Genomic DNA, 27,906 nt, shown 5'->3' with positions numbered 1-27,906 from the left:
AAATGGCAGGAATGTTTTTATTGTTGATAATTTTTTTTTTTTTTTGAGATGGAGTTTTGCTCTTGTTGCCCAGACTGGAGTGCAATGGCGCGATCTCGGCTCAGCACAACCTCCACCTCCCGGGTTCAAGCCATTCTCCTGCCTCAGCATCCTGAGTAGTTGGGATTACAGGCATGCGACACCACACCCGGCTAATTTTGTGTTTTTAGTAGAGACGGGGGTTCTCCATGTTGGTCAGGCTGATCTCTAACTTGTGACCTCAGGTGATCCACCCACCTCGGCCTCCCAAAGTGCTGGGATTACAGGCGTGAGCCACTGCGCCTGGCTGATAATTTTTATTTTTATTGTATCTCCCTCCCTTTTCTTGTGATGTTTAAAATTTTTTTTTTTTTTCATCATTTGGTCAAATAACTGAGGGTAAGTACCCATCCAAGGCAGGCGCAAGTGGCTGCCTGGGACATGTCCCCATGCTTTCTTGGGCACAGTAACGAGTTGCCTCTGTCCTTTGTCACAACAACCCCCATTGAGAAAACTTAGAGTGTTCACAGGACCCTAAATTAGATAAAAATCCTTGCTGTGTGAACGCTGAGATTCTCCAGGAGGGACTTCGTGGTTTCATCACTGATTTATACGTGTGGATGCAGATGTTGGCACGGACCGTACCATCCTCATGGTGTTTTTTGTTCTGTTTTCCTTTTGTGATCTGTAATCACTATGTGTAGGTCACTTGTGTTCAGCATTATTTTCTCCTTTTCTTTTCCCCCTGCCATTTTCTTTTTCCTTTATCTGTTGTTCAGGTTCCTAGGATAACCAGTGTATGGCCAAGGACGCCTTTTCGACCACTTTTTTCTACCATACAAACAGCTTCTCTGCTCAGCTCTCATCCTTTTGAAGCAGCCATGTTTGGGGTAGCAGGGGCTATGTATTATCTGTGTGAGAGAGCTTTTACCAGCAGGTGGAAATCCTCAAAGGTTGGCCTCTTTCTGCTGGGTCTGGGATTATTTCATTCTCTGTATCTCTGATGGTGACACCTCAACTGTTGCACTCTCTGAGAATTAACCGCTTAGATAGCACTTTGCTTCCAATCATTGATTCCACTCTTGTGCAGGATGCACCGATCATGCCGTGGTCTCAGTTGAGAGGGAAATACCTAGGAAAGGACAACAAACTCAAAATGCAGCATCTGATGAGAGGGACCTGTGGGTGTTTGTCTCCTCGGGTGACCTAATCGTATAGCAGAGTCGGTGCTGCCACCTTTCTCCATGTGCAGCAGGCACTCTGAGCCCGTGGGGTGCATTCCTTCTAGGGCCTGCCCCCACCATCAGAAGAGTATTTGCTCACTCATTCCATGGGCAGAGCGGCCTTCTGCCAGGCCAGGTAGCCACGGTGGATTCCACCCACCCACAGACACCTGCACAACCAGGGCATGGGCTCAGGAAACCTGTGTGCTCCCAGCACCTGTCATGAAGCTGTGTTTTGACAAGCAGGGTGTGCATTACTTCTCTGCAGAGAGAAATTCCAAGTTTCCTTTTTATTGATGTAGCTACTTTAAATAATTCTGCATTATATTACTGTTTTTTGAGGTTTTTTTACACAGAATAATGTATCATTACTTGAACTTTCACATTTCTAAGTGAAATAAAAAGCTCTAGGACCATATTGAAGCCTCTTCTGCCACCAGGCAGCAGGTGCTCAGGGCAGCCTTTGTGCCACAGTAGGCAGGGCCCGGCTCTCCAAAGCCCTGGATTTACTAACCTTGTCCTTGACAGATGACCCCGCAGCTGGTTTCTTTGTTATTCTTTCTTAGTCATCTTGATATGGAAAGGAGACTCAGTGTAAATAAGACATAACACAGCCCTTTCTCTGACCTTTGTCATGAAATGCAAGAAAAACCTCTGTCCTTTTTCCCGTTTTACATGTGCCCTTGGGCAGCATGTGGTCAGGTGCCAAGGTGGGTTTTTAACTCCTGTCACTGCTGCCTCTACTGAAGACCTGCTGGCATTTGATTATCAGTTCTCCCCAAACAGAGATATCTCAACACTAAGGCCATATACCACTTAGGCAGAGAAAGGATTCACTTTCAGTTTTGTTTGTTTGTTTTTGGGTTTTTTTGAGACCGAGTCTCACTCTGTCGCCCAGGCTGGAGTGCAGTGGCGCGATCTCGGCTCACTGCAAGCTCTGCCTCCTGGATTCACACCATTCTCCTGCCTCGACCTCCCGAGTATCTGGGACTACAGACACCTGCCACTATGCCTGGCTAATTTTTTTTGTATTTTTAGTAGAGACGGGGTTTCACCATGTTAGCCAGGATGGTCTCAATCTCCTGACCTTGTGATCTGCCCACCTCGGCCTTCCAATGTGCCGGGATTACAGGCGTGAGCCACCGCGCCTGGCCTTCACTTTGAGTTTTATAGTTGATTAAGAAGAGTAAACTTAACAGTTGCTGTTTTTATTTAAATTTGCCTCTCTTTGGTTTATTAAAAACTCAAAAAGCAACTGTTATTTTTGGTAATTTTCAAATACTGGTTAGTTTATGAAGTTTTTACTAATTATGAACACTGTATAAAAGATGACTACTTGGCCGGGCGCGGTAACTCATGCCTGTAATCCCAGCACTTTGGGAGGCCGAGGTGGGTGGATCATGAGGTCAAGAGATAGAGACCACGGTGAAACCCCATCTCTACTAAAGATAAAAGAATTAGCAGGGCGCGGTGGCAGGCACCTGTAGTCCCAGCTACTTGGGAGGCTGAGGCAGGAGAATGGCGTGAACCCGGCAGGCGGAGCTTGCAGTGAGCCGAGATTGCGGCACCGCACTCCAGCCTGGGGGACAGAGCGAGACTCCATCTTGAAAAGAAAGAAAAAAAAAATGAGTATTCCCATTTCTCTCTGTGGCACAATAACCGAAATTTTACATTATGCTGCCTAATCTCCGTGCTGCCTAATGACCCCTTTTGAATGGTAAAATATAGCCAGAATAATCATCAAAAAACCTCGACAATTTTAGTGACATGCATAGAAGTGAGTTTAAAGTCTTAGAGCACATTGTTATCTTCATTAATGCTAAGATTTAGCTTCCCTTCCCTGCATCTGGGAGTCCCGCTGACACATGGGCAAGCCAGGGAACTAGAATTGTGCTAGTGCGGTTCTTCCCCTGGCCACATCTGGCCACTCACATGGGCCAAACACTTGCTGTCGGAGCCACAGGCAGTGCCGTGGTGGGGAAGGGCTCCTGGTCTCACTGGGGCCTTAAGTGCCCCCCACACTCCAGAGCGCTAATAGCTCTGCGAGGTCTGTGGAAGTTTAATTTGGCTTTGAAGATGTCAAATTAATGTTTGTAAACTGAAAAAAATAAAACTATTTTAGTAACTATTTATCATTTTCTTTTATGTTGCATTAAAGTTTTGTTGTCCTTGGGAAGGCTCCAAGATTTAAACATTAGCATTTGACCAGATGGAAATTATTTCACTAAAGGGTAGTCTGCTTGAAATTTTTTATAAAAGAAAAAGAAAACAAACAAAAATCTACTATTTTTAAATTATATCTCATGATGGCCAGGCGCAGTGGATCACTTGAGGACAGGAGCTTGAGACCAGCCTGGCCAACATGGCCAGGTATGGTGGTACACACCTGTAATCCCAGCTACTCAGGAGGCTGAGGCACGAGAATCACTTGAACCCGGGAGGCAGAGGTTGCGGTGAGCCAGGATCATGCCACTGTACTCCAGCCTGGGTGACAGAGTGAGATCTTGTCTCAAAACAAAGCAGAAACAATTATATCCCATGAAGTACTGGATTTTCATGTGGGTCAGTGAGTTGAAAGTATGCTTTACTAAGCCCTTTTGTGACTCAAGACTGAAGAGAGGGAGGTGCAAGCTGCCTAGCTGGTTGTGCCGTGCTAGCGTATCCCTACAAATGCAAAAAATCACCATCTGCCTGAAGGTTTTCCAGCCCAGTTATCCATGTTATAAAGTCAGTTAAGTTGGTACCATTCGCTGCCTTCCTAGCACACACAGTAACAAATCTGGCTATCTGGTTATTTGCTACATAATAAATCTAGTAGTGTTTACCTGGTTATGTGCTAGATCCCCACATTATTTTGTTGCAGCATAGCCATTTTGTCATATAGTTAGCCATCAGAAGGTATACCCTACTCATACTCATACTCATCACCGATGAATAAAAATAATAGCAAAACTTCTGAAACACATTAAAAGCTGAGAAATGCCATCATTTGGATGTATTCAGCCAACACTACTTAGTACACAGTTTTAATGGCCTAACCCTCAAAAATTCAGTTTATTGTTCCCACTTAACACTACTCTTTTTCTGAGAGTGGAGCAAAACAGAGTAGGTATCAGGCATGCTGATTTAATTCTGTCATCTCTGAAAGTAGTTCCTGTTGAAAGAAAACTCTGATCGCTGATTTTTTAAATGAATATTTTAGGCACCTTAGAGCAAATGATACGATCTTTCTGAATAAACTCACCCCCCTGTTCTCTTATACTAATAAGCTCCTTATCTTAAAAATTCAATTGCAGGATTTTTCTGAAAGCATTTTTAAGCAAATGTAATCTTCCTTAAGTTTGCTTGAACAGAGATGGTTTTGTATTGATTTTTAGTAAGAAGCAGTAGTTCTTCAGACTACTTTTTTAAGCAAAATGCTAATGTTTGACAAGTTTGTAACCTAGATTGAGTTTTGTTTTTCTCTGATTGAAAGACAGAACTGATTGTTAAAACTCCATAAACTGACTGCATTCATGGTCATGTGCTTTCTCACTGGCGTGTTGGATTCCAGACTGCCTGTGAGTGGTGCTGTGTGTGTGTGGGAGTGAATTATAATGTGTTTGTGCTGAGAACATTGTTTCAGTGTCACTGCACCACAATGGCCCCTGGCAGCCTGGCAGGGTCCAAATGCACAAGACTGTTCTGTCTTTCTCTGAGATCCACCAATCAAGTGCGGGGCCGGCTGGGGAGCGGATGGGTGTGAGGCTCTTATTCAGTGAGATCAGTTACATCAACATCTTCCGCAGCTGCTTGTAGGGAAACCATTACCACAAGACCGCCAATATAAGTATTTATTACGAAATTATTTTACATTCCTCTAGTCTTTCCAGTGCTGACTGTACATTTAGCAGTTGTTGAAAGTAACAACAAATCTAGAGAACTGTGTTGCAGCCTGCAGAGACTGCCTTTTGGGTATAAACGCTCCGGTAGTTTTGTGTTCCAGTTCCGCTCCTACCATTAGGATTTGTAAAGGTGTGCTGATGTAACTGATCACTAAATAATGCTTGTCAGTAAAAATTACTAACCACCTTCTTTTGGCTATTCTGGGTACCACAAACGAGTTTTAAAAACAGGGCCAGGCTGGGCGTGGTGGCTCACCCCTGTAACCCCAGCACTTTTGGGAGGCCGAAGTGGGCAGATCACTTGAGCCCAGGAGTTCAAGACCAGCCTGGGCAACATGGTGAATCCCCATCTCTGCAGAAAATACAAGAAAATTAGCTGGGCATGGTGGGGTGCACCTGTAGTCCCAGATACTTGGGAGGCTGAGGTGGGAGGATCACTTGAGCCCAGGAAGTCAAGACTGCAGTGACCCATGATTGCGCCACTGCCCTCCAGCCTGGGTGACAAAAGAAGGACCAGTGTAGATTTGTTTTTTATCTACTGGTATATAATGTACAACACAACACTAAGTAATGTCTTTTTCATAAGCATAGAAGAAAACTGACCACAAAATTGGTTTAGAATAAAATTTTTTTTCAATATTTCAAGCCCTGCTTAACGGAATAGAGTTACTTGAGTCAAAATACCTGAGGAAATGTGAGGAACTTTCATTTATTGGACATTTCAGTAGATCACTTGGTCCCCGCATGTTTTCTGCCATCTTTAGTCTTAGTGTAATTAGAAATGATGTGGTCCCCAGAGGGAGCCAGCTCTGTCCCAGTGGTCATCGGGAAACCTCTTTTCTTCTCTGAAGCTACTAATCAGGTGTCTGATCTGAAGGGAAATTTTGCACTTCCAGAACAGGGGGTAGGAATCTCTTATTCATGTGACATTTTGAATTTCAGGAGGAATTCTGCTACCCAGTGGAATGCCTCGCTCTTACTGTGGAAGAAGTGATGCATATTCGCCAGGTCCTGGTGAAGGCAGAGCTGGAAAAATACCAACAGTATAAAGACATCTACACCGCCTTGAAAAAAGGAAAGGTAGTGCTGCTTAAGGTTGATTGATCAGAAGAGTAGAAGAATGGCCAGTCCCATGCATGGTCTCCTGGGAGAGTTATCTGCTAGCCAGGTGGCACAGACTTTGAGGGGATTTGGGATGTGTGATGTTCATATCGTAGTAGACAGTACCTGTGCTGCCTCATTCACAAGAGGGGGCATTTTCGTTTCTCCCTTAGAAATAAAAACTGGAAGGTTTTCAAGCAACCATAACAAATAACAGTATGTCTTCATAAAACTATGTGTGTGGCCGGGCGCGGTGGCTCACGCCTGTAATCCCAGCACTTTGGGAGGCCGAGGTGGGCAGATCATGAGGTCAGGAGATCAAGACCATCCTGGCCAACATGGTGAAACCTCGTCTCTACTAAAAATACAAAAATTAGCTGGGCGTGGTGGTGCATGCCTGTAATCCCAGCTACTCGGGAGACTGAGGCAGGAGAATGACTTGAACCCAGGAGGTGGAGGTTGCAGTGAGCCAAGACACCACTGCACTCCAGCCTGACGACATAGTGAGACTCCGTCTCAAAAAAAAAAGCATGTGAGCATTTAGTCATTATGCTTTTAAAGGATCTGTAGGCCGGGCGTGGTGGCTCAAGCCTGTAATCCCAGCACTTTGGGAGGCCGAGACGGGCGGATCACGAGGTCAGGAGATCGAAACCATCCTTGCTAACCTGGTGAAACCCCGTCTCTACTAAAAAATACAAAAAAACTAGCCGGGCGAGGTGGCGGGCGCCTGTAGTCCCAGCTGCTCAGGAGGCTGAGGCAGGAGAATGGCGTGAACCCGGGAGGCGGAGCTTGCAGTGAGCTGAGATCCAGCCACTGCACTCCAGCCTGGGCAACAGAGCAAAACTCCGTCTCTAAATAAATAAATAAATAAATAAATAAATAAATAAATAAATAAAGGATCTGTAAAGAAAATGTATCTGAGAAGGCCGGCGCAATGGCTCACGCCTGTAATCCTCGCACTTTGGGAGCCCGAGGTGGGTGGATCATGAGATCAGGAGATCGAGAGACCATCCTGGCTAACACAGTGAAACCCCATCTCTACTAAAAATATTAGCCGGGCGAGGTGGCGGCGCCTGTAGTCCCAGCTACTCGGGAGGCTGAGGCAGGAGAATGGCGGGAACCCGGGAGGCGGAGCTTGCAGTGAGCTGAGATCGTGCCACTGCACTCCAGCCTGGGCAAAACAGCAAGACTCTGTCTCAAAAAAAAAGAAAGAAAATGTATCTGAGAATCAGAGGAGGGTTTCAGAACCTTCTGCAGATTCCTTCCATGATGAGGAGACACTTATTATCTTTTGAAATAGAATTCTAATTAAATACAGAGCCACATTGTCAGCATCACAGAGCCAGCTGTTTTAAACGGCATTTCTGAGTTCTCTTCCTCCTCTTGTCTGTTCAGCTTCCCCCATAATAGAGATGTAAATCATATTCAGACATGGATATTAGGAAATTTGCTGTTGGCAATGTTTCTTCTTTCCTCTTAAATTTGTATTTTTTAGCTCTGCTTTTGTTGCCGAACCAGGAGGTTTTCCTTCTTCACTTGGTCTTATACCTGTCAGTTCTGTAAGAGGTAAGGTATTTTGTAACTGATGAAAAGATAAATGTAACAGTCGTAAGAGAAATACCAATTACCTTCCTTATGTCACCGTCTTTCTACACAGGAGTAAAGTTAGAAATGACTCATTCTGCGACGTTACATTGCGCTGTCCTTGTAGGTTAGGAATACTGATTTCTTCAAGAGAGTGAGCCAAATGTTTATTTGATATTGAACCTAGAAATGTTTCTCTGTATGTTACTTCTTTTACGTAACTAAGATCATTCTAATAATCTGTCATGTTTGAACAGAAAAAAATAAGATATGATTATCATATGATCCCTGGATAGACAAATAAGAAAATTCCAAACAGATGTAAGTTGATCCTTTATAGGAGACAGTGTAAGACTTAAGTTCTGTAGATTATCTTTTTGGCAGTTCGCAGTGTGTCAATGTGTTACTTTCTAATAGAAGGGAGAGTTTTGCAGTTTATTGTAGAAACTTACAACTGTACTGCCTTAAGCTTCTCTAACTCCCAGCTGTATCCCCTGTATCACGCCAAGTAACATTTGTGATTTTGTGTACAGGCCGGTGTGTTCACAGTGTTGCAAAAAGGTAAGCTAAGCTTGGTCCATTTATACTTGTGCTGGTTTTAGTGATCTCCTGTTTAACAGTACTGCTCATTGTCAGTTTTATTTGGGATAACAGATGCGGCTGCCGTCCAAGCCATACTCCACTCTTCCTATCTTTTCATTGGGACCTTCTGCTCTGCAAAGAGGCGAAAGTAGTATGAGGTCAGAAAAACCCTCCACTGCCCATCATCGGCCACTTCGGAGCATTGCCAGGTGAGCAAGGGGCCTGGGTTGTCAAATCATCCTTTGCAAAAGAAGAGTTCTACTCTTGAGGACTGGGGTGGGGTGTTCGGGTTTTGGCTCAAGGGGTTTTTGTTGGTTGGTTGGTTGGTTGGTTGGTTTTAATACAGTTTTACACACAAATCTCCAAAACTTCCCCAAAGGTAACTTTTCAAGGAATAATGGCTAGCTACTTGAAAGATACTTTAGTTTATGTTTTTTTCTACTTTAGAAAAAACTATTTTACTGTGTCCTATAAGAGTCATCTTTAAAACTGACCTTGTTTTCAATGGAGTTGGAAATTGGAATGTAATAGTCTTATCCTTCTTTCCTCCTTGTCTAGTTTTGAAAGGAATCTGTTTAAATCCTGTTTACAATGTTCTGCCATAGCTTTGACTGACTTTACTATTATTCTAAAGGCAGAAATAAAGCTTTATGCCAAAAGCTGATAATTTAAAAGAAAAAACATCACCTGAGTATCAGTCCCTTTGCATTTAGTGCAGGGTAAGTTTAGTGTTGGGCTGGCCTTAAGAAAGATGGAAGGAGGTAGGCCAGCTCGAGCCTCAAGCTGGCAGGGCCGAGAGGCTGGGCTTTGATGCACCAACCACATGTCATGGCTCTGTGGACAGCAAGGCGAGGAAGCTGTGAGCCCAGCATGAACCTTGTGCCTGAAATGTCTCCCTCTGTGCTTGGGCTCCCTCCTCTGAGACCTCTGGGTGTGAACTGTCAGTGAACTCAAGGCAGTGCATCTAACAGCTGCTGCAGTTTTCCATACTTACTGTGAACCTACTATAGACTGCCTATTTATATCCTGTTTGGTTTAGTTAAAATAGTAAATAAGGCTGGGCGCGGTGGCTCACTCCTGTAATCCCAGCACTTTGGGAGGCCGAGGCGGGCGGATCACGAGGTCAGGAGATTGAGACCATCCTGGCTAACATGGTGAAACCCCATCTCAGACTAAAAATACAAAAAATTAGCCAGGCGTGGTGGCGGCGCCTGTGGTCCCAGCTACTCGGGAGGCTGAGGCAGGAGAATGGCGTGAACCCAGGAGGCGGAGCTTGCAGTGAGCCGAGATGGCGCCACTGCACTCCAGCCTGGGTGACAGAGCGAGACTCCGTCTCAAAAAAAAAAAAAATAGTAAATAAGTAGACAATTCCTGGTTATCTCAGACATTCCTGGAAACATTTATTATGATGTTGGTCTGGTTAACTCCATCTCCTTGGAATCCCAATAAATAATTGCCCAAATACAGGGAATTGTTGGGGAGGGAAGAGGCTTGTTTGATAAATACATAAATGATGAGAAAACTGGTCAAAAGATAGTTTTTTAGGATGTGTCATGGGATTAAGGTAAATTTATTTAAATTTCCTATTGTCTGATCTGCCATCTACAGTTAGCTAATGTTCACTGGGAATCAGGTGAATACCCTATTTTCCAAGAATTCTAGAAGGGTGGTTAAGAGTTTTTAGTTTTTTTGGCCAGGCGTGGTGGCTCACGCCTGTAATCCCAGCACTTTGGGAGGCTGAGGTGGGCGGATTACCTGAGGTCGGGAGTTTGAGACCAGCCTGACCAACATGGAGAAACCCCGTCTCTATTAAAAATACAAAATTAGCCGGGTGTGGTGGCACATGCCTGTAATCCCAGCTACTTGGGAGACTGAGGCAGGAGAATCGCTGGAACCTGGGAGGCAGAGGTTGCAGTGAGCCGAGATCACGCCATTGCACTCCAGCCTGGGCAACAAGAGCGAAACTCCGTCTCAGGAAAAAAAAAAAAAAGAGTTTTTAGTTTTGTTTTGTTTTCAGATAAACAGTTTCTTTATTCATCTTCCTCCTCCTCCTCTCCTTTTTCCTTTTCATCTTCTTCATCTTCATCTTCCTCTTCCACCCTTTTCTGGGCAACTTTAGCAGGACCCTTTTTTCCATCAAACTTTCCTTTCGAATTATAGTCAGAAACATCCTTCTCACACTTTTCCTTCAGCTTTGCCGCCTTAGTGGTGTAAGGCTCCTTTTCACTGTCATTTAAGTTATTCCACATCTCACCCAGCTTTTTTGCCACGTCTCCAATAGAGATGCCAGAGTTTATGAATTTGATCTCGGGGTGGAATTCTGAACAGAGCAGGAAGAATCCAGATGGTGGCCTTCTCAGGGCATTAGGATCCTTCTTCTTGCCTCCCTTAGCTGGTCCATAATCCTTCATTTCTCAGTGGTACTATACTTTATCCACCTTTGCCATTTCATCAAATTTAGACTTCTCTTTCCCAGACATTGTCTTCCACCTTTCAGAGCACTTGGAAAATTCTGCAAAATTGACAGAGCCCTCTGGGCTTTTCTTATGTTCTCTGCACATCTGCACAAAGAAGGCATAAGCAGACATCTTGCCCTTTGGTTTCTTGGGGTTACCTTTAGCCATCCTGACTGTATTGTTCGATAGTCTGGGCAGCGCTTTTTTTTTTCTTTCTTTTTTTTTTTTTGATACGGAGTCTTGCTGTGTCGCCCAGGCTGGAGTGCAATGGCGCTATCTCGGCTGACTGCAAGCCCTGCCTCCTGGGTTCACACCATACTCCTGCCTCAGCCTCCTGTGTAGCTGAGACTACAGGCGTCCGCCACCTCGCCTGGCAAATTGTTTTTTGTATATTTAGTAGAGACGGGGTTTCACCATGTTAGCCAGGATGGTCTCCATCTCCTGACCTCATGATCCGCCTGCCTGGGCCTCCCAAAGTGCTGGAATTACAGGCATAAGCCACTGTGCCTGGCCTGGGCAGCGCCTATCTTATAAGACATGTTTCCTGCTTTCTTTCATTTTTCTGTCTTTTTTTTTTTTTGGAGACAGTTTCGCTTTTGTCACCCTGGCTGGAGTGCAGTGGTGCCATCTCAGCTCACTACAACCTCCACCTCCCAGGTTCAAGCGATTCTCCTGCCTCAGCCTCCCGAGTAGTGGGGATTACGGGGCCTGCCACCACGCCCAGCTAATTTTTTTTTTTTTTTTTTAAGTAGAGACTGGGTTTCACCGTGTTAGCCAGGCTGGCCTCAAACTCCTGACCTCAGGTGATCCGCCTGCCTCGGCCTCCCAAAGTGATGGGATTACAGGTGTGAGCCACCACACCTGGCCTCCTACTTTCTTTTCTAAGTAATATTTTTTAGCCTTGTCTCCAATAAGAAATTTTTTTAGAAGGACGTATGATTAAATCACTCATCCATTCCATGATGTTTTGACAACAAATTTACTTTTTATTTCACATACTTTCTTCTTATTGCAGTAGACCTATAAGTAACGATGCTGGGCTTCTGTTTGGTTTTCTGTTGTTTTGCCCCAGGTTCTCCTCAAAATCTAAGTCTATGGACAAATCAGATGAAGAACTCCAGTTTCCCAAAGAGTTGATGGAGGACTGGAGCACCATGGAGGTGTGTGTGGACTGCAAGAAGTTCATTTCGGAAATCATCAGTTCAAGCCGGCGCAGTCTGGTGTTGGCCAACAAACGGGCCCGATTGAAAAGGAAAACGCAGTCTTTCTACATGTCCCCGCCAGGCCCCTCGGAGTACTGCCCTTCGGAGAGGACGATCAGTGAGATCTGAGCCTCGTGCCTTTCAGCTGCTTTTGTGCTTAGAGTCAGCGTCCGTGCGCGAGAACACTGAGCCGGGCTGGCTCTCCTTTCTGTGGTTTTATTTAATGGGCTTGAATTTGCATTAGATCAGATTTTTGCTGCATCACATTGTTCCACAGACTGAATGCTGTGTTCATATCAATTGATGAAACGTGACAGGTCCGCCAATTGCTCGTTTGCACTGAGAGAGGACAACAGTTTGAAACTTATTTTTGTGTCTGTGTGGCTTTGGGAGCCAGTAACTACTTCCTTAGTTCAGTTCTTTACTGTTCCTCGAATAATCTCCTGACTAAGGCAAAAAAATCAAAAGCTTCTCCTGTGAGAATCAGTCTAGCAGAGACGCCGATGTCAGCACAGCCCTAAGCAGTAAGTCATATTGGCATTTCCACGTGACCGTGTTTCTATCCCGTGTACAGAGAGATCCAGAGCCCTACACTCCAGGACCTGGGGGCTCGCCGCACAGAACCTAGAAGCACCTGCTGACACTCTCCAACTGATTTTTAAATTATTGTTGCTTGGAGATAAAAATTACATAAGGGACTTTATGCCTGCATTCTAGTGCAAAACATCTGAAGAGCTGTACACCCACAAGGGTGCCTATTTCCCCTGAGTGGCCGTGTCGTCCCAGTCCCTGGATCAGTGTCTCCTGAGTGGATGACAGGTCTTCATTCTCTATCTTGAATGTATTATGGTTACTAATAGTTTTATAATGGAGGTCTAAGAATTGAAGTTTTGTGGGAGTTTCAGGACAAAGGAAGGCTAAAAGTTTGTCAAGAAGTTGCGCATATTTTGGTTACCTATGAGAAGGGTTGTGACCGCGTACAGTGGCAGCTGTTGGCCGCGCTGCAGAAATGAGCTGGAGCTCATGCGTTTTCAGCTACATTTTTCATCACTTTATAGTACGTCCATCTTGAGTAAATTAAGCCACAATTTGGTACCTAGGGTCCAAAAACTGAAATTTATTTTTATAAATGAATTTTAAAAGAAAAAATATCTACTTCTTTTAAAGTTAGAAGAAAATTAACCTGCCAACAGGCAACATTTTTGGGTGCTTTCTGCACTAGTTTTCCTTGTAAATGATTTGAGTGAGTAGGTTGGGTTTCTGACGAAAGTAGACTGGAGGGTAGCACTGTATGCCTCAAACGTCTCAGTGTGTTTGACTCATACCATGGGCTATACTTTATTATTCTGGTATGCTTACAAATGACCAACCAATCAAATTGCCATTAAAGTTTGGAAAATCTGTTAATGCACATGCACAGTAATTTCCGGAAAGCCATAGGACATGTCTGCAGTCAGCACCATGACAGCACCGTGTCATGAAAGGCATGGCGGCTGCATTTCATACCACATCAAATACAGTAACATTTCTCTACTAAATTAACAGCAATACCTCAAAACTGCTCCGGTAGTAGTTTTTAATGGGTTGAAATTTACAGTTTAGTAAATGGCTTAAAATTACTTATGAAATAAACTTTACCAGCTGACTAAAATAATGCATGTTAACAGTTGGTCTGTATTTGCATGTAAAAGTGGGCCACCAGAGAACCCTTATTGATTACTTAATTTAAGTGTTTAAATTATTTTAAAGACTCCTGTTTAAGAGCTTTAAGAATTGTACTGGGCAAATCTCATTTATAAAACTTCCTAAGAGCCTATCTGAACTCTAGACTCCAGACAGTTAGGTGGGAGTAGAAATCTACCCCCTTTGATGACCCCAGGCTTGAGTTTTTAAAATGACTACCCAGAAGGGCACAAGGGGGAGGAAGTGGTATTTGTATATGTATATAAATATGCACCTAGGAGAATGTGCTTTTTAAAATAATGACTACTGTTTTTATTAAAACATCAGAAACTACACCCCCAAAATAAGACTTTCATTCACATTCACAAAGCAAACATCTAGTAAATGTCTTTCATTTCACTTTATGATACTGTATGGGATGATTTGGGCATTACGATCACCTCTTACCACAGCATAGAACATCCATTCTTCAACAGCATTAACGGAGTTTGCCAAGTGCATTAAAGAGGTCACGGGGAGGGTACGTTCATATGAAACAATCTGCAGAAACTGGCGTAAGAAAGGGCACATGGCGCAAAGTTGTAGAAATCAAATTACTATCATTTTTTGTTGCCAAAACAAAGTCTTACATTTAACCCCCCTTTGTACCACCCCCCTCAACACTTCACCTAAGCTAGATAATTTCCATAGAGTAATTCACTAAGAACTTGTGGAGCTTGGTTTTAAAATCCTTAGCCTAGTCTGACTTTAGGCATAGCTTCCAGTTCTTCCTTCCTTGTCCTGGTTTCTTGTTCAGCTTTTACTTCTAATCCAACAACAAAACAGATGTCTGGCTGGTCTCAGAGCATGTGTGCATTTCTGAACCATCATCCCTGCTCTCCTCTCAGCTCCCTCCAGGCCTGAGCACCGGTTCCTTTTGTCCCGTACGTCATAAAGTCACACTATTGGGAAACCTGTGCTTCCCTCTCCATGGCTTAACTCCCTGTCAGTGTCGGAGTGTATAAGAATGCTTGTAAATATTGTAATATACTTATTAATATTTGAAAGACATTCATTCAGTGGACAGTGGGAATTAACTCTCCCAAGGCAAGTGAAAAGAAATGATCAACATGTACATTGATTTAACAGTCTTACTAGATTTTATTTCTTAAGTATTTCAAATGAAACCAGAAGGTGGTTATGTAGGAGGCTTAAAATGATCTTATGTCTAAAGAGATTCTGTTATTAGCACCATGAACTCATACTATGAAATTTTTAAGCCTTTTATTTTTCTAACTATATTAATATAGGACTGGATTTTAGGCATCATATAGGAAACACAAAAGTTGTTGCTGTTTGCTAAAGCAATATAGCAGAAAATTTCGTACATGCAAAACTGCTGAAGGACCGCAGAGAAATGTGTACTACTGACAGGGCTTTTACTAGGCTTCCTGCGTGTGTAAAAGTCAAGGTATTGCTGGCATTCAGGGTGACATGATGGTACTAAATGTTTTCCATTAAAGTCTTCTATTTTAAAATTTAGGGAAAAATAAAATGGCTTTCCATCATACGTTCTGTGTTGAGTTCCTATCGTAAGACGGTGATGTCTTTTGTTAACTAACTGTCAGAAATCATCTCGACTGGGAATGCAGGGTACTTTTATCAGCAGCCTGTGAAGAAACACAGTCTAGGCCGGGCGTGGTAGCTCAGTAATCCCAGCACTTTGGGAGGCCGAGGCAGACGGATCATCTGAGGTCAGTTCAAGCGATTCTTGTGCCTCAGCCTCCCGAGTAGCTGGGATTACAGGTGCCTGCCACCACACCCAGCTAATTTTTGTATTTTTGTACATGGTGGCCTACATAGTGAAACCCCATCTCTACTAAAAATACAGAAATTAGCCGGGCCTGGTGGTGTGCTGCTGTAATCCTGGCTACTGGGGAGGCTAAGGCATGAGAATCGCTTGAACCCAGGAGGTGGAGGTTGCAGTGAGCTGAGATCGTGCCACTGTACTCCAGCCTGGGCGACAGAGCAAGACTCCCCCTCAAAAAAAAAAAAGAAATACAGTCTACGAGGACCGCACTGGAAAAATTAACCACCACAGTGACAAGCCACCACAGGTGACAAGCAGCCATGAGTTAGCAGAGTATGTAAAGAGTACATAACATTTTATTATGTGTCACCAATATGGAGACAAATCCTGTGGGAGATGGATGAGGCTTTCTTTGACAGCTTCCTGGTGGCATAATTGATAAAGCAGAAAAGCCCGCACAATAAGCAGTAAGTCATGTTGGCATTCCCACGTGACCGTGTTTCTATCCCGTGTAAAGAGACATCCAGAGCCCTACGCACCAGGACCTGGGGGCTCACCGCACAGAACCTAGAAGCACCTGCTGACACTCTCCAGCTGATTTTTAAATTATTGTTGCTTGGAAATAAAAATTACATTAAGGGACTTTATGCCTGCATTCTAGTGCAAAACATCTGAAGACCTGTACACCCACGAGGGTGACTATTTCCCCAGCCACGCCCAGGCGTGTCCCACCCCATCATGTGGGGCTTGGTGGCGCTTCACAGGTGCTGCATTTTTAGTTTGTGACAGCCCTGCAGCAGGCAAGTCAGTCGGCAGCGTTTTTCCAACAGCTTGTGCGCACTTTGTGTCTCTGCATCACATGTTGGTAACTCTCACAACATTTCAAGCTTTTTCATTATTACTGTATCTTTTATGGTGATCTGTGGTCTTTGATGTCACTATTGTAATTGTTTTGGGGAGCCATGAACTGGGCCCATATAAGATGGCAAACTTAATCGATAAATGTTGTATGTGTTCTGACTGTTCCCCCATCTCTCTCCCTCTCCTCGGACTCCCCATTCCCTGAGAAACAATATTGAAATGAGGCCAGTAACCCTACAGTACCGTGGCTTCTAAGTGTTAAGTGAAAGAAAGAGTTGAGTCTCTCATTTTAAATCGAAAGCTAGAAATGATTATGCTTAGTGAGGCATTCAAAGCTGAGATGGGCCAAAGCTAGGCCTCTTGCACCAAACAGCCAAGCTGTGAATGCAAAGAAAAAATTACTGAAGGAAATTAACAAGTGCTACTCCAGTGAACACTAATGATAAGAAAGCAAGCTGTGTGTGGTGCATGCCTGTAGTCCTGGCTCCTCAGGAGGCTGATGCAGGAGGATCGCTTGAGCCCCAGGAGTTTGAGGCCGCAGTGAGCTATGATCACACCACTGGATTCTGTTCTGGGTGAGAGTGAGACTCCATCTCTTTAAAAAAAATGATAAGAAAGCAAAACAGCCTTATTTCCTGATACGGAGAATGTTTGAGTGGTCTGGATAAAGAACCACATTTTGAGAACATTTGGGTGGTCTGGATAAAGACCAGCCACATTTCCTTAAGCCAAATCTAATCCAAAGCAAGGCCCTAGCTCACTTCAATTCTTTGAAGGCTGAGAGAGGTAAGGAGGCTGCAGAAGAAAATCTGAAAGCTGACAGAGGTTGTTGGTTCATGAAGTTTAAGGAAAGAAGCCATCTCCGTAACATAAAGTACAAGGCAAAGCAGTAACTGCTGATGGAGAAGCTGCAGCAAGTTCTTCAGAAGATCTAGCTATGATCTTGAAGAACGTGGCTACACTACACATTTGCAATGCAGATGAAACAGAAGATGCCATGTAGGACTTTCATAGCTAGAGAACAGTCAATGCCTGGCTTCCCGGCTTCAAAGGCTGACATGCTTGTTAGGGACTAATGCAGCTGGTGACCTTAAGTAGAAGCCAGTGCTCATTTACCATTTGGAAAATCCTAAGGCCCTTGAGTCTGAAGCTAAATCTACTCTGCCTGTACCCTGCCAATGCCCTGCCAATGACTAACAAAGCCTCGACAGATGACAGCAGATCTGTTTACAGCAAGGTTTACTGAATGTTTTAAGCCTACTGTTGAGACCTACTGCTCAGAAAGAAAAGATTGCTTTCAAAATATTACTGCTCATTGACAAATGCACCTGGTCACCCAAGAGTTCTGATGGAGATGTACAGGGAGATTGTTGTTTTCATGCCTGCTAACACAACATCCATTCTGTAGCCCATAGATCAATAAGTAATTTTTACTTTTATTTAAGAAATACACTTCATAAGGCTTTAGCTGTCACAGGCAGTGGTTCCTCTGATGGATCTGGGCAAAGCATATTGAAAACCCTCAGGAAAGGATTCACCATTCTAGATGCCATTAAAAACATTGGCGATTCATGGAAGGAGGCCAAAATGCAACATTAACAGGAGTTTGGAAGAAGTTCATTCCAAGACTCCAGTAGAGGAAGTAACTGCAGACGGGGTGGAAGTAGCAAGTGAGCTAGAATTAGACATGTAGCCTAAGGATGTGACTGAATTACTGCAGTCTCATGAGAAAACGTAAATTACTGAGGCATTGGTTCTTGTGAACAAGCAATGTGGTTTTTTAAGAGGAAATTGCTGGTGAAGATGCTGTGAACATTGTTGAAACAATCAAAGATTTAGAATAGTGCATACTTAGTTGATAAAGCAGCGGCAGGGTTTGAGAAGACTGACTCAGATCTTGGAAGTCATTCTACTGTGGGTAACCTGTTATCAAACACCATTGCATGCTACAGAGAAATTTTTCATGAAAGGAAAATGCAGTTGACACCGAAAACTTCATTGTTTTGTAAAATGTGTCCCTCAACGGACACACTCCTAAAATGTGAGCAGAGGAAGGTTCTTGTGTTTTTGTGTTAACTAAGAATGCGTGGTTTACCTTCTAAATATCTTACACATTACATAATGTTGAATTTTATATTAATCCATTTACATAAGCTCTTCCCTCAGTTGCCAGACATTTTTAGGAGCCCCTTCCTCTGAAGTTACTCTGTGATACGTATGTCAAGATACTTGTGTGTATGTGTCCAACTCATAATCCACATGTCCAGTGACTAAGTCCAAGTCATAATCTTTGACTCCTGCTTCCTGTATTGAAGATACACAAAGAATTTGGATAAGTGGGAAAAGCTTTGGGTAACACATATTTAACTTATTTTTCTCACCAGCTCCAGTTGAGGAAAAGATGTACAGTTGTAAATCACAGTCTACAGTTTCATGAAGAAAACTACCTTTAGGAAAGGACTTGATTACACACGTGAGTTATTTAAAGACTCCTTGGCCAGGCATGGTGGCACATGCTCGTAATCCCAGCATTTTGGAGGCCAAGGCGAGTGGATCAGGAGTTTGAGACCAGCCTGCCTAACATGGTGAAACCCCATCTCTACTAAAAATACAAAAAGTTAGCCTGGCGTGGGGGTGGGCGCCTGTAATTCCAGTTACGCAGGAGGCTGAGGCAGGAAAATCGCTTGAACCTGGGAGGCAGAGGTTGCAGTGAGCTGAGATTATGCCACTGCACTCCAGCCTGGGCAACAAGAGAGAAACCCAGTCTCAAATAAATAAAGACGCCTGATATAGCTGCAGAATGTGCATGTGCTCACACCATGCACACGCACACATACATTCATTATAGCTTATAATAAAGGGTATGGTACTTCCCTCCTGTTAGCCAAAGGCATGTGAATGTAAAACCTCTCCCTTTGCCCACCCAAAAAAGTTTAAGAGCTAAGACCTGCTTAATATAAAACCCAGCCGGGCACGGTGGCTCATGCCTATAATCTCAGCACTTTGGGAGGCCAAGGTGAGAGAACTGCTTGAGTCCAAGAGTTCAAAACCAGCCTTGGCAACATGGCGAGACCCCCATCTCAAAAAAAAAAAAGCCTCTGCCGACACGAATCAAATGTTCAGATGCAGGCTGGGCGTGGTGCCTCACGCCTGTAATCCCAGCACTCTGGGAGACTGAGGCGGGCAGATCACTTGAGGTCAGGAGTTCAACCTGGCCAACATGACGAAACCCCATCTCTACTAAAAATACAAAAATTAGCTGGGCATGGTGGCGCGCACCTGTAGTCCGAACTACTCAGGAAGCTAAGGCAGGAGAATCGCTTGAACCTGGGAGGCAGAGGTTGCTGTGAGCCGAGATTGCGCCACTGTACTCCAGCCTGGGTGGAAAAAAAAACTTCAGATGCAGTTACCTGGAGGACTGAATTTTTACTATTTCAGCTCATCCTGTTAACATACATGTGGTGTCTAATATGTTAGCCATTGCTGTGCAGGGCACTGCAGCTGTGCTCCTGATACTGGTGGCTGCCTCGGAGCCCATCTGATGGAAGCAGTGACACCAAGCATTCCAGAACTGACAGGACAGCGCTCCGGAAATGTGGGGCATCTGGAAGCTTATGTCCTCAGGGCTTGAGAGCGGAAGAAACATCTGCATGTTTGACACAGCCTAGTGTTCAGGTTTCTTCTGGCACCAAGAGGGTCAGACACTGTGAGTCCCGTGCTGGGAACGGTTGCAGCTGCTGCAGTGAGGCAGGTTGTCTGTGAATTTGAGGGGATGCGGCTCCCTTGACGCTTGCCCGTCTTGTACGCATTCTTCTTTGCTTTGGGGCTCCCTTCTGACTACAGCAATCATCTGTTGTCCCTGATCTGCCTCCATCCCTAACCCCCTTCCCAAGGGTGACAGCAGAGAACGTCACATCCCAATTTCTCCCAGCAGCAAGAGTTTGTGGGAGAGTAGAAAGCCAACGATGAGGATTTCTGCAGCTCTAACTTGAACCTCAGGCTCCTGAACAGACACTGTGTGGAACCTCCAGGGAAGCGTGTGGAAGAGAAAGGAGGGACAGCCCACGTCTGCACAGGAGAGCCTTCCGAGCAATGCAGCTTCTACAGAAAAACAGTCAGTCCTTTTTCTTTTCTTTTTTTTTTTTTTTGAGACGGAGTTTCGCTCTTTTGTTGCCCAGGCTGGAGTACAATGGCACAATCTCGGCTCACTGCAACTTCCGCCCCCCTGGGTTCAAATGATTTTCCTGCCTCAGCCTCCTGAGTAGCTGGGGACTACGGGCACCTGCCACCACGCCCAGCTAATTTTGTATAAAGAGATGGGGTTTCTCATGTTGGTCAGGCTGGTCTCAAACTCCCGACCTCAGGTGATTCGCCCGCCTCAGCCTCCCAAAGTGCTGGGAATACAGGTGTGAGCCACCATGCCCGCCCAGTCACTTCTTTTTCTAAGAGACAGGGTCTCACTCTCACCAAGGCTGGAGTGCAGTGGTGCAGTGGTGCAAAGCGGCTCACTGAAGCCTTGAGCTCCTGGGCTCAAGTGATCCTCCCACATCAGCCTCCTAAGCAGCTGGGACTACAAGTGCATGCCACCCACACCTGGCTAACTTTAAAAAAAAAAAAAAAGAAGCGACAGGGGTCTCCCTATGTTGCCCAGGCTGGTCTGGAACTCCTGAGCTCAAGCGATCCGCCCACTTCGGCCTCCCAAAGTGCTGGAATTACAGGTGTGAGCCATCGTGCCCAGCCACTTTCTGTGTCTGTTTTTTGGTGGGTTTTTTTTGTTTGTTTGTTTTTTGAGATGGAGTCTCGCTCTGTCACCCAGGCCGGAGTGCAGTGGCACAATCTGGGTTCACTGCACCCTCCACCGCCCGGGTTCAAGCGATTCTCCTGCTTCAGCCTTCTGAGTAGCTGCGACTACAGGCACCTACCACCAATGCCCAGCTAATTTTTGTATTTTTACTAGAGATGGGGTTTTGCCATATTGGCCAGGCTGGTCTTGAACTCCTGAGCTCAAGTGATCTGCCCGCCTCGGCCTCCCAAAGTGCTGGGATTACAGGCATAAGCTACTGTGCCAGGCCTTAAAAGTGATAAAACTTTCATCTAAGACATCCCAAAGGGAAAAGAAGCCTAAAAATTCAGCTTGCCTACCAAGGGGAACATGAGGTGAGATAAGAAGCCACTAGGGGGTCATCCACCACAATCTCAAGGTTGCCGCAGAAGGCAGATGCACAGAATGTCGGCTTGGACCAGGGGCTCTGGGTGTGACTGGTTGGACACTGCTCTATGTGCAGCAGCTGCAGTATGGATGCCTCTCTACTCCAAAGTAGTACTCAACTAGCAAAAAGGCTTTTTCAGGATCCAGAACCTTTTGTCCTGATGACTGAAAAAAACTAGTCTGTAATTAGCAAAGTAGATTATTTCTCAGCAATACCTAGTTTTCAAGTACCTGGAATGGTTCTAACTCAACTGTGCTCCAGCATGGCAACAAAACAGCTACCTAACACTGGGACGGCTCCTGAGCATATAAGAATTTGTCTCTTCGATTTTAAAGCAAGGGTGTGCCGGGCGCAGTGGCTCACGCCTGTAATCCCAGCACTTTGGGAGGCTGAGGAGGGCAGATCGCCTAAGGTCAGGAGTTCGAGACCAGCCTAACCAACATGGAGAAACCGTCTCTACTAAAAATAGAAAATTAGCTGGGCGTGGTGGTGCATGCCTGTAATCCCAGCTTCTGGGGAAGCTGAGGCAGGAGAATCGCTTGAACCCAGGAGGCAGAGGTTATGGTGAGCTGAGATCGCACCATTGTACTCCAGCCTGGACAACAAGAGTGAAACTCCGTCTCAAAAATAAATAAATAAATGAAATAAAGCAAGAGTGTTAGAATAGGTGTTCTCTAAGGTCACTTTCAACTAGGAGAGAGATTCAGGATACTGTGTGAAACAACCAGTACTACATAGGCATCAAGAAGTAAAAACACTTGAAGCCTGAGCCAGTGTGACTTGAGAAGCAGCGTGTAATCCAAGCCAGCCCTTCACTAAAGTGAAGTGTGAAGTGACCGAATATTATGAATATTACATGAAAGCAAGAAAAGTGCAAAATGTGCTGCACTTCCTCGAAACTAGAGACAAAGGCAAATTCAGTTTTACTATTTGCTATAAAGAACGTGGCTCCCCATCTCTCAAAATTAAAGAGAAAAACCTCAGAAAGATGAGTTGACTATTTTAAAAAAGGACACAGCCCCTTATTTCAGCTGTTTCGTGTTAGTACCAGTGGTTCACCTCTGGATCCTGTTGGAGGGAAAGACCTTATCTGCCTTGGCCATAGCAGGCACCTGGCGTTTTTGTTCCCACAGCATAGTGTGCGCTTCCTATTGGAGATGTAAAGAGAAGCCAGTGACTGTCGGGTGCGCGCACACAGCAGGCTCAACACTAGTTGCGCTAAAAGGAAACACAAGGAAAGACAGCTCTTGTTCTCCAGCTTGATCAAGGATAGCGAGCACCGCTGCAGGGAGTCCCTGAGATATGCACCTCCCATGTATCTAAATGAGATCCCAGCAGGGAGACTTCTCTCTCTGGCTCTCAGTGCCAAAGGCTCCATCGCTGCCTGAACTCCTCACTCAATTTGACCTCTATGGCGGCCAGCTTTTATTCAGAGCTGATTAAGACACATGGCCACCCTTTGGCAGGAATCGCCCACAGTCTCTCAGCTGACAGGCTGTCTCAGCTCTGTTCAAATGTGTCTAGGACAAAGCAGAGCTGATTCTCCACAAAGTTCCATCTTTGAATAGGTCAAAGAGTTGGGAGCTGTGCCCTCATGTCACTTCCTCCCATCGCTGACTCGCTGGAGCTGCCCACGGGGCTCTGGAGATTACGCCTGCTCCCCCTGCCAAGTGGCTCCCTCACGTCACCTCTTCCTGCCCACTCCTCCCTGCAACACATCCCACTACTTATGCCTTCTGCATTTTATTTTTTCCGTTGTACCACCTAACATTCTACTACATTGTTCCATGAACACAGGCATCTTTGTCAGATTGCTTCACTTGCCGTATCCCCAGCTTCTGAAAATAATTCCTGGCATGTAACAGGTGCTTAATAACTGTGGAGGGAATTACTGACTGAATGAGCAGGCTTACTACAGACATGAGAATAAGTGATAAATATAAAGATGGAACCATCAAGATGTCTTCAACTGACATGGTGTGTTAACTGTGCAGTTCAAGAGATAAATGCAACATACAGCCCTGTGTCTTTAAGTCAGGAGTACAATTCTAAGTCAACAAATTACTGCAGCCCTAAAACAGCTCATTAGAATAGAGAAGGCCAAGTCAGCAGCTCATGCTGTGAGCATGGTTGACTTGTGCCAGTCTGCGCTTTCTACGTCCCCCTTGAAAACGCCACTTGTCACACATTTCTCTTGACTCTACCCACCACTAGAACCCAGGTCGGGTGACCTGCACAGCCCTGCCTCCCGACCTGGCTTTTCCCATTAGCAAAGTGATGTGCAGAAGAACAGGGATCCTGAAGACCTGTCATCAAAGCTGCTTTATGAATGCAGAGGGATTTACTAGTACAGAGCTTGTACTCATTAATTTTTTACTACTTGCCTCTTTTGAGTGTGGTAGTTAACTCTTAAGAGTAATCATACAGCCGGCTGGGCGCGGTGGCTCACGCCTGTAATCCCAGCACTTTGGGAGGCTGAGGCGGGCGGATCACAAGGTCAGATCGAGACTACCCTGGCCAACATGGTGAAACCCCATTTCTACTAAAAATACAAAAAATAACTGGGCATGGTGGCAGGTGCCTATAATTCCAGCTACTCGGGAGGCTGAGGCAGGAGAATCGTTTGAACACGGGAGGCGGAAGTTGCAGTGAGCTGAGATCGCGACACTGGACTCCAGCCTGGGCGACAAGGCAAGACTCCGTCTCAAAAAAATAAAAATAAAAATAAAATAAAATAAATAAAATGCTCAACATCACTATTATCAGAGAAATGCACATTAAAACTGCAATGAGATGCCATCTCAAGGTAGTCAAAATGACTATCATTGAAAAGTCAAGGCCGGGTGTGGTGGCTCACACATGTAATCCCAGCACTTTGGGAGGCCAAGGCGGGCGGATCATGAGGTCAGGAGTTCAAGGCTAGCCTAACCAACATGGAGAAACCCTGTCTCTACTAAAAAAAAAAATACAAAAAAATCAGCCAGGTGTGGTGGTGCATGCCTGTAATCCCAGCTACTCAGAAGGCTGAGGCAGGAGAATAGCTTGAACCCAGGAGGTGGAGGTTCTGGTGAGCCGAGATTGTGCCATTGCACTCTAGCCTGGGCAACAAGAGTGAAACTCCGTCTCAAAAAAAAAAAAAAAAAATGTCAAAAAAATTAGATATTGACAAGGATGTGGAGAAAAGGGAATGCTTATATACTGTGGGTTGGAATGCAAATTACTACAACCTCTGTGGAAACCAGTATGGAGTTTTCTGGTTTCTTCTGTTTTAGCTTTTTTGAGACAGGGTCTCACTGTCTTGCCCAAGCTGGAGAGCAGTGGTTTGATCATGGCTCACAACAGCCTCTAATTCAGCCTCCTGAGTAGCTGGGACTACAGGCACACATCACCATACAATGCAGAAGGTATAAGTAGTGGGATGTGTTGCAGGGAGGAGTGGGAAGGAAGGGGTGATGTGAGGGAGCCACTTGGCAGGGGGAGCAGGCGTGCTCTGCAGAGCCCCATGGGCAGCACCAGTGAGTCAGCAATGGGAGGAAGTGACACGAGGGCACAGCTGTCTCTCCGGCTAATTTTTGATGCAGCAATCCCACTTCTGGGTATCTACACAAAGGAAAATAAATCATAAAAATACCTGCAATTTTGTTTATTGCAGCACTATTCACAATGGCAGAGACATAATCAACCTGAATGTACATCAGTGGACAAATGGCTAAAGAACATGTGGTATATGCCCATTGGAAGACTCCGAGGGTGAGAGGGAGGTGAGGGGTGAGAAATAACTTAATGTGTAATGTACACTATTTGGGTGATGGGTACACTAAAAGCCCAGACTCCACTACGTGACAGATCCATGTATCAAAACTGCATTTGGCCAGGCTCACGCCTATAATCCCAACACGTTGGGAGGTCAAGGCCAGGCAGATCACTTGAGGTCAGGAGTTCTAGACCAGCCTGGCCAACATGGTGAAACTCCATCTCTACTAAAAATACAAAAATTAGCCTGGCATGGTGGCGGACACCCGTAATCCCAGCTACTTGGGAGACTGAGGCAGGAGAATCGCTTGAACCTGGGAGGTAGAGGTTGCAGTGAGCCAAGATCATGCCACTGCCCTCCAGCCTGGATGACAGAGTGAGGCTCCATCTCAAAACAAGACAAAACAAAACCAAAAAACTGCGTTTGTACCCCTTAAATTTAAACAAAAATTAGTGTTAAAGTTTGATTAACTTTATAACAGTTAGGCTGAAGTAAATATTAAACTTTCAAATGTGTCATGTTATTTGGCAAATAAATAAGGAAAAATATGAAAATAAACTTTATGATGTTATTCTATGCTTATGTTACTATTAATACATAGTTTTAGAAACTTTGCTTTTCAGTAGCTGACCACTGCCGGTTTTCCAGGGCTTACAGTACAGCAAGCATCCTGCTCAGCATCCCATTCTCTCCTCCCACACTCACCTCTCACACAGTTGCTATTAACGGCCTTTTACAGATGCAAAACTTGGGAATAAGGTGGTTATTTGCTTAAGGTGAAACCACTAGCCCGGCATCAAGCTGAGGCTGCAGCTGCCCTCTAGCCGCCTTCGGGCAGCTCTGACTCCAGGCGGTTCTCCAGTCACCAAAGCCCCTAGAGAAGACCCAGGACCGTGAGGGCAAAGCAGGACATCGGCCCTGGCACGGAAGAACTTTGAGCCCAGGCTGGTCAAATACATATGCGAATAGTTTAAAAAAATAGTTGAAGGCAACATAAATCTCTAGGAATTGATGGTGACGGTGGGCGGGCGCCGGCCAGGGACAGCTCCGCAGAGCTGAGGCTGGGCTCGGAGCGGCCACAGCCGACCGCTGCATCAGTCACCCGTGCCAGCGCCTCGGCCTTGCTTTTGACCTTTTTCAGAAAGGGACGAGAATCCTCCCTAGCTTTCTTTCCTTTTCTCTTTCTTTTGTTTCTTTATTTTTTGAGACGGAGTCTCGCTCTGTCCCCGGGCTGGAGTGCAGTGGCGCGATCTCAGCTCACCGCAAGCTCCGCCCCCCGGGTTCCCGCCATTCTCCTGCCTCAGCCTCCCGAGTAGCTGGGACCACAGGCGCCGCCACCGCGCCCGGCTAGTTTTTTTTTTTTTTTTTTTTTAAGTAGAGACGGGGTTTCACCGGGTTAGCCAGGATGGTCTCGATCTCCTGACCTCGGGATCCGCCCGCCTCAGCCTCCAGCCTCCCAAAGTGCTGGGATTAAGGCGAGAGCCACCGCGCCCGGCCCCCTCCCTAGCTTTCTAATCAGGGACATGATGACGGGAATATTTCTGGAGCAGTGTAAGAAGTGGGACAGCGTGAGAGCGAGGCCAGAGGGAAGGTGACTGCAGACAAGTAGGAGGCGACGCGTTCACCGCCTGAGTAACAGACGGTCATGAGCATTTGTCATCTCGCGGGTTTGGTGGGTCAGGCCCTCGGGGGCAGCTCTGGCCGGGATCCCGGCCCGGGCCTCGCACGAGGTGGCAGCGGAGACGGCAGCGGGACCCGCAGCCTCCGGGGGCTGCACCCGGCTGGAGGATGGCGTCCGCGGTGGCCACTCTGAGGGCCCCTCCAGGGTCCTCCAAGCCTGGCAGAGGGACACGTGCGGCCGGCGGGGCTCGCGCCACGCATCTCTGGACTAACCGCCCCCAGCCCCCAGGCCCCGCGGCCAGGCCTCCGCAGCGGGCACGCGACACGTGGGCGAGGTCAGGAGTGGCAACGCCAGGGACGAGTACGCGCAGCAGAGCAGGGCAGGGAAACCCAGAACTCAGCCGAGACGCCGGAGGAAGGTGCGATGTCCCAACAGCCCCAGGGGAAAGGCAGGAGGAAGACGTCGGCCGGGGACTCGGGCCTGTGTTTGGAAAATGGGGGCAGCACTCACCAGAAACCGGGAAGGACAGCAGTGCGGCGGGACGGGAGACGCAGGGGCGCCTCTGGGAGAGGCTGCGACCCCAAGAGGTGGCACACACCTGTGGTCCCAGCATTTGGGGACAAGGCTGAGGTGCAAGGATGGCTTGGGCCCGGGAGTTTGAGACCCCGCCGTTAAGAAAAAAAAAAAGAAAATACTGGCCGGGCGCGGTGGCTCACGCCTGTAATCCCAGCACTTTGGGAGGCCGAGACGGGCGGATCACGAGGTCAGGAGATCGACACCATCCTGGCTGACACGGTGAAACCCCGTCTCTACCAAAAACACGAAAACTCAGCCGGCTGTGGCGGCGCCTGTGGGCCCAGCTCCCCGGGAGGCTGAGGCGGGAAAATGGCGGGAACCCGGAAGGGGGAGCTTGCAGTGAGCCAAGATGGCGCCGTTCA

The 27,906-nt window shown here is 46.0% G+C and overlaps 1 protein-coding gene, 1 long non-coding RNA gene and 1 pseudogene across 8 annotated transcripts in view; 1 reads left to right on the top strand and 2 right to left on the bottom strand.

Moving 5' to 3' along the window:
- The window catches only part of SPIRE1 (spire type actin nucleation factor 1), a 191,690-nt gene extending 176,408 nt beyond the window's left edge, over nucleotides 1–15,282 (top strand). For 4 of the 7 annotated variants that reach the window (XM_007974720.3, XM_007974722.3, XM_037982991.2 and 1 more), the window contains 5 exons: nucleotides 6,068–6,205; nucleotides 7,722–7,792; nucleotides 8,344–8,371; nucleotides 8,465–8,601; nucleotides 11,921–15,282. In XM_007974720.3, coding sequence (XP_007972911.2) covers nucleotides 6,068–6,205; nucleotides 7,722–7,792; nucleotides 8,344–8,371; nucleotides 8,465–8,601; nucleotides 11,921–12,179 — 633 coding nt within the window. In that variant the 3' untranslated portion in view covers nucleotides 12,180–15,282. Of the gene's footprint in view, nucleotides 1–797; nucleotides 972–6,067; nucleotides 6,206–7,721; nucleotides 7,793–8,343; nucleotides 8,372–8,464; nucleotides 8,602–11,920 lie in introns of all 7 variants that reach the window. The other 3 variants (XM_037982988.2, XM_037982990.2, XM_037982989.2) reach the window with 1 other exon arrangement.
- On the bottom strand, nucleotides 961–27,906 carry LOC140709024 (uncharacterized). Its single transcript, XR_012089357.1, has 3 exons — nucleotides 27,479–27,906; nucleotides 3,628–3,725; nucleotides 961–1,150 (listed from the first exon to the last, which is right to left on the bottom strand). It is a non-coding gene; the product is annotated as an uncharacterized lncRNA (long non-coding RNA).
- LOC140709023 (high mobility group protein B3 pseudogene) lies at nucleotides 9,065–11,135 on the bottom strand (annotated as a pseudogene).

Source organism: Chlorocebus sabaeus, chromosome 18, assembly GCF_047675955.1.
Source record: "Chlorocebus sabaeus isolate Y175 chromosome 18, mChlSab1.0.hap1, whole genome shotgun sequence".
Classification (NCBI taxonomy): domain Eukaryota; kingdom Metazoa; phylum Chordata; class Mammalia; order Primates; family Cercopithecidae; genus Chlorocebus; species Chlorocebus sabaeus.
This window is presented reverse-complemented; position numbering and strand designations above follow the sequence as displayed.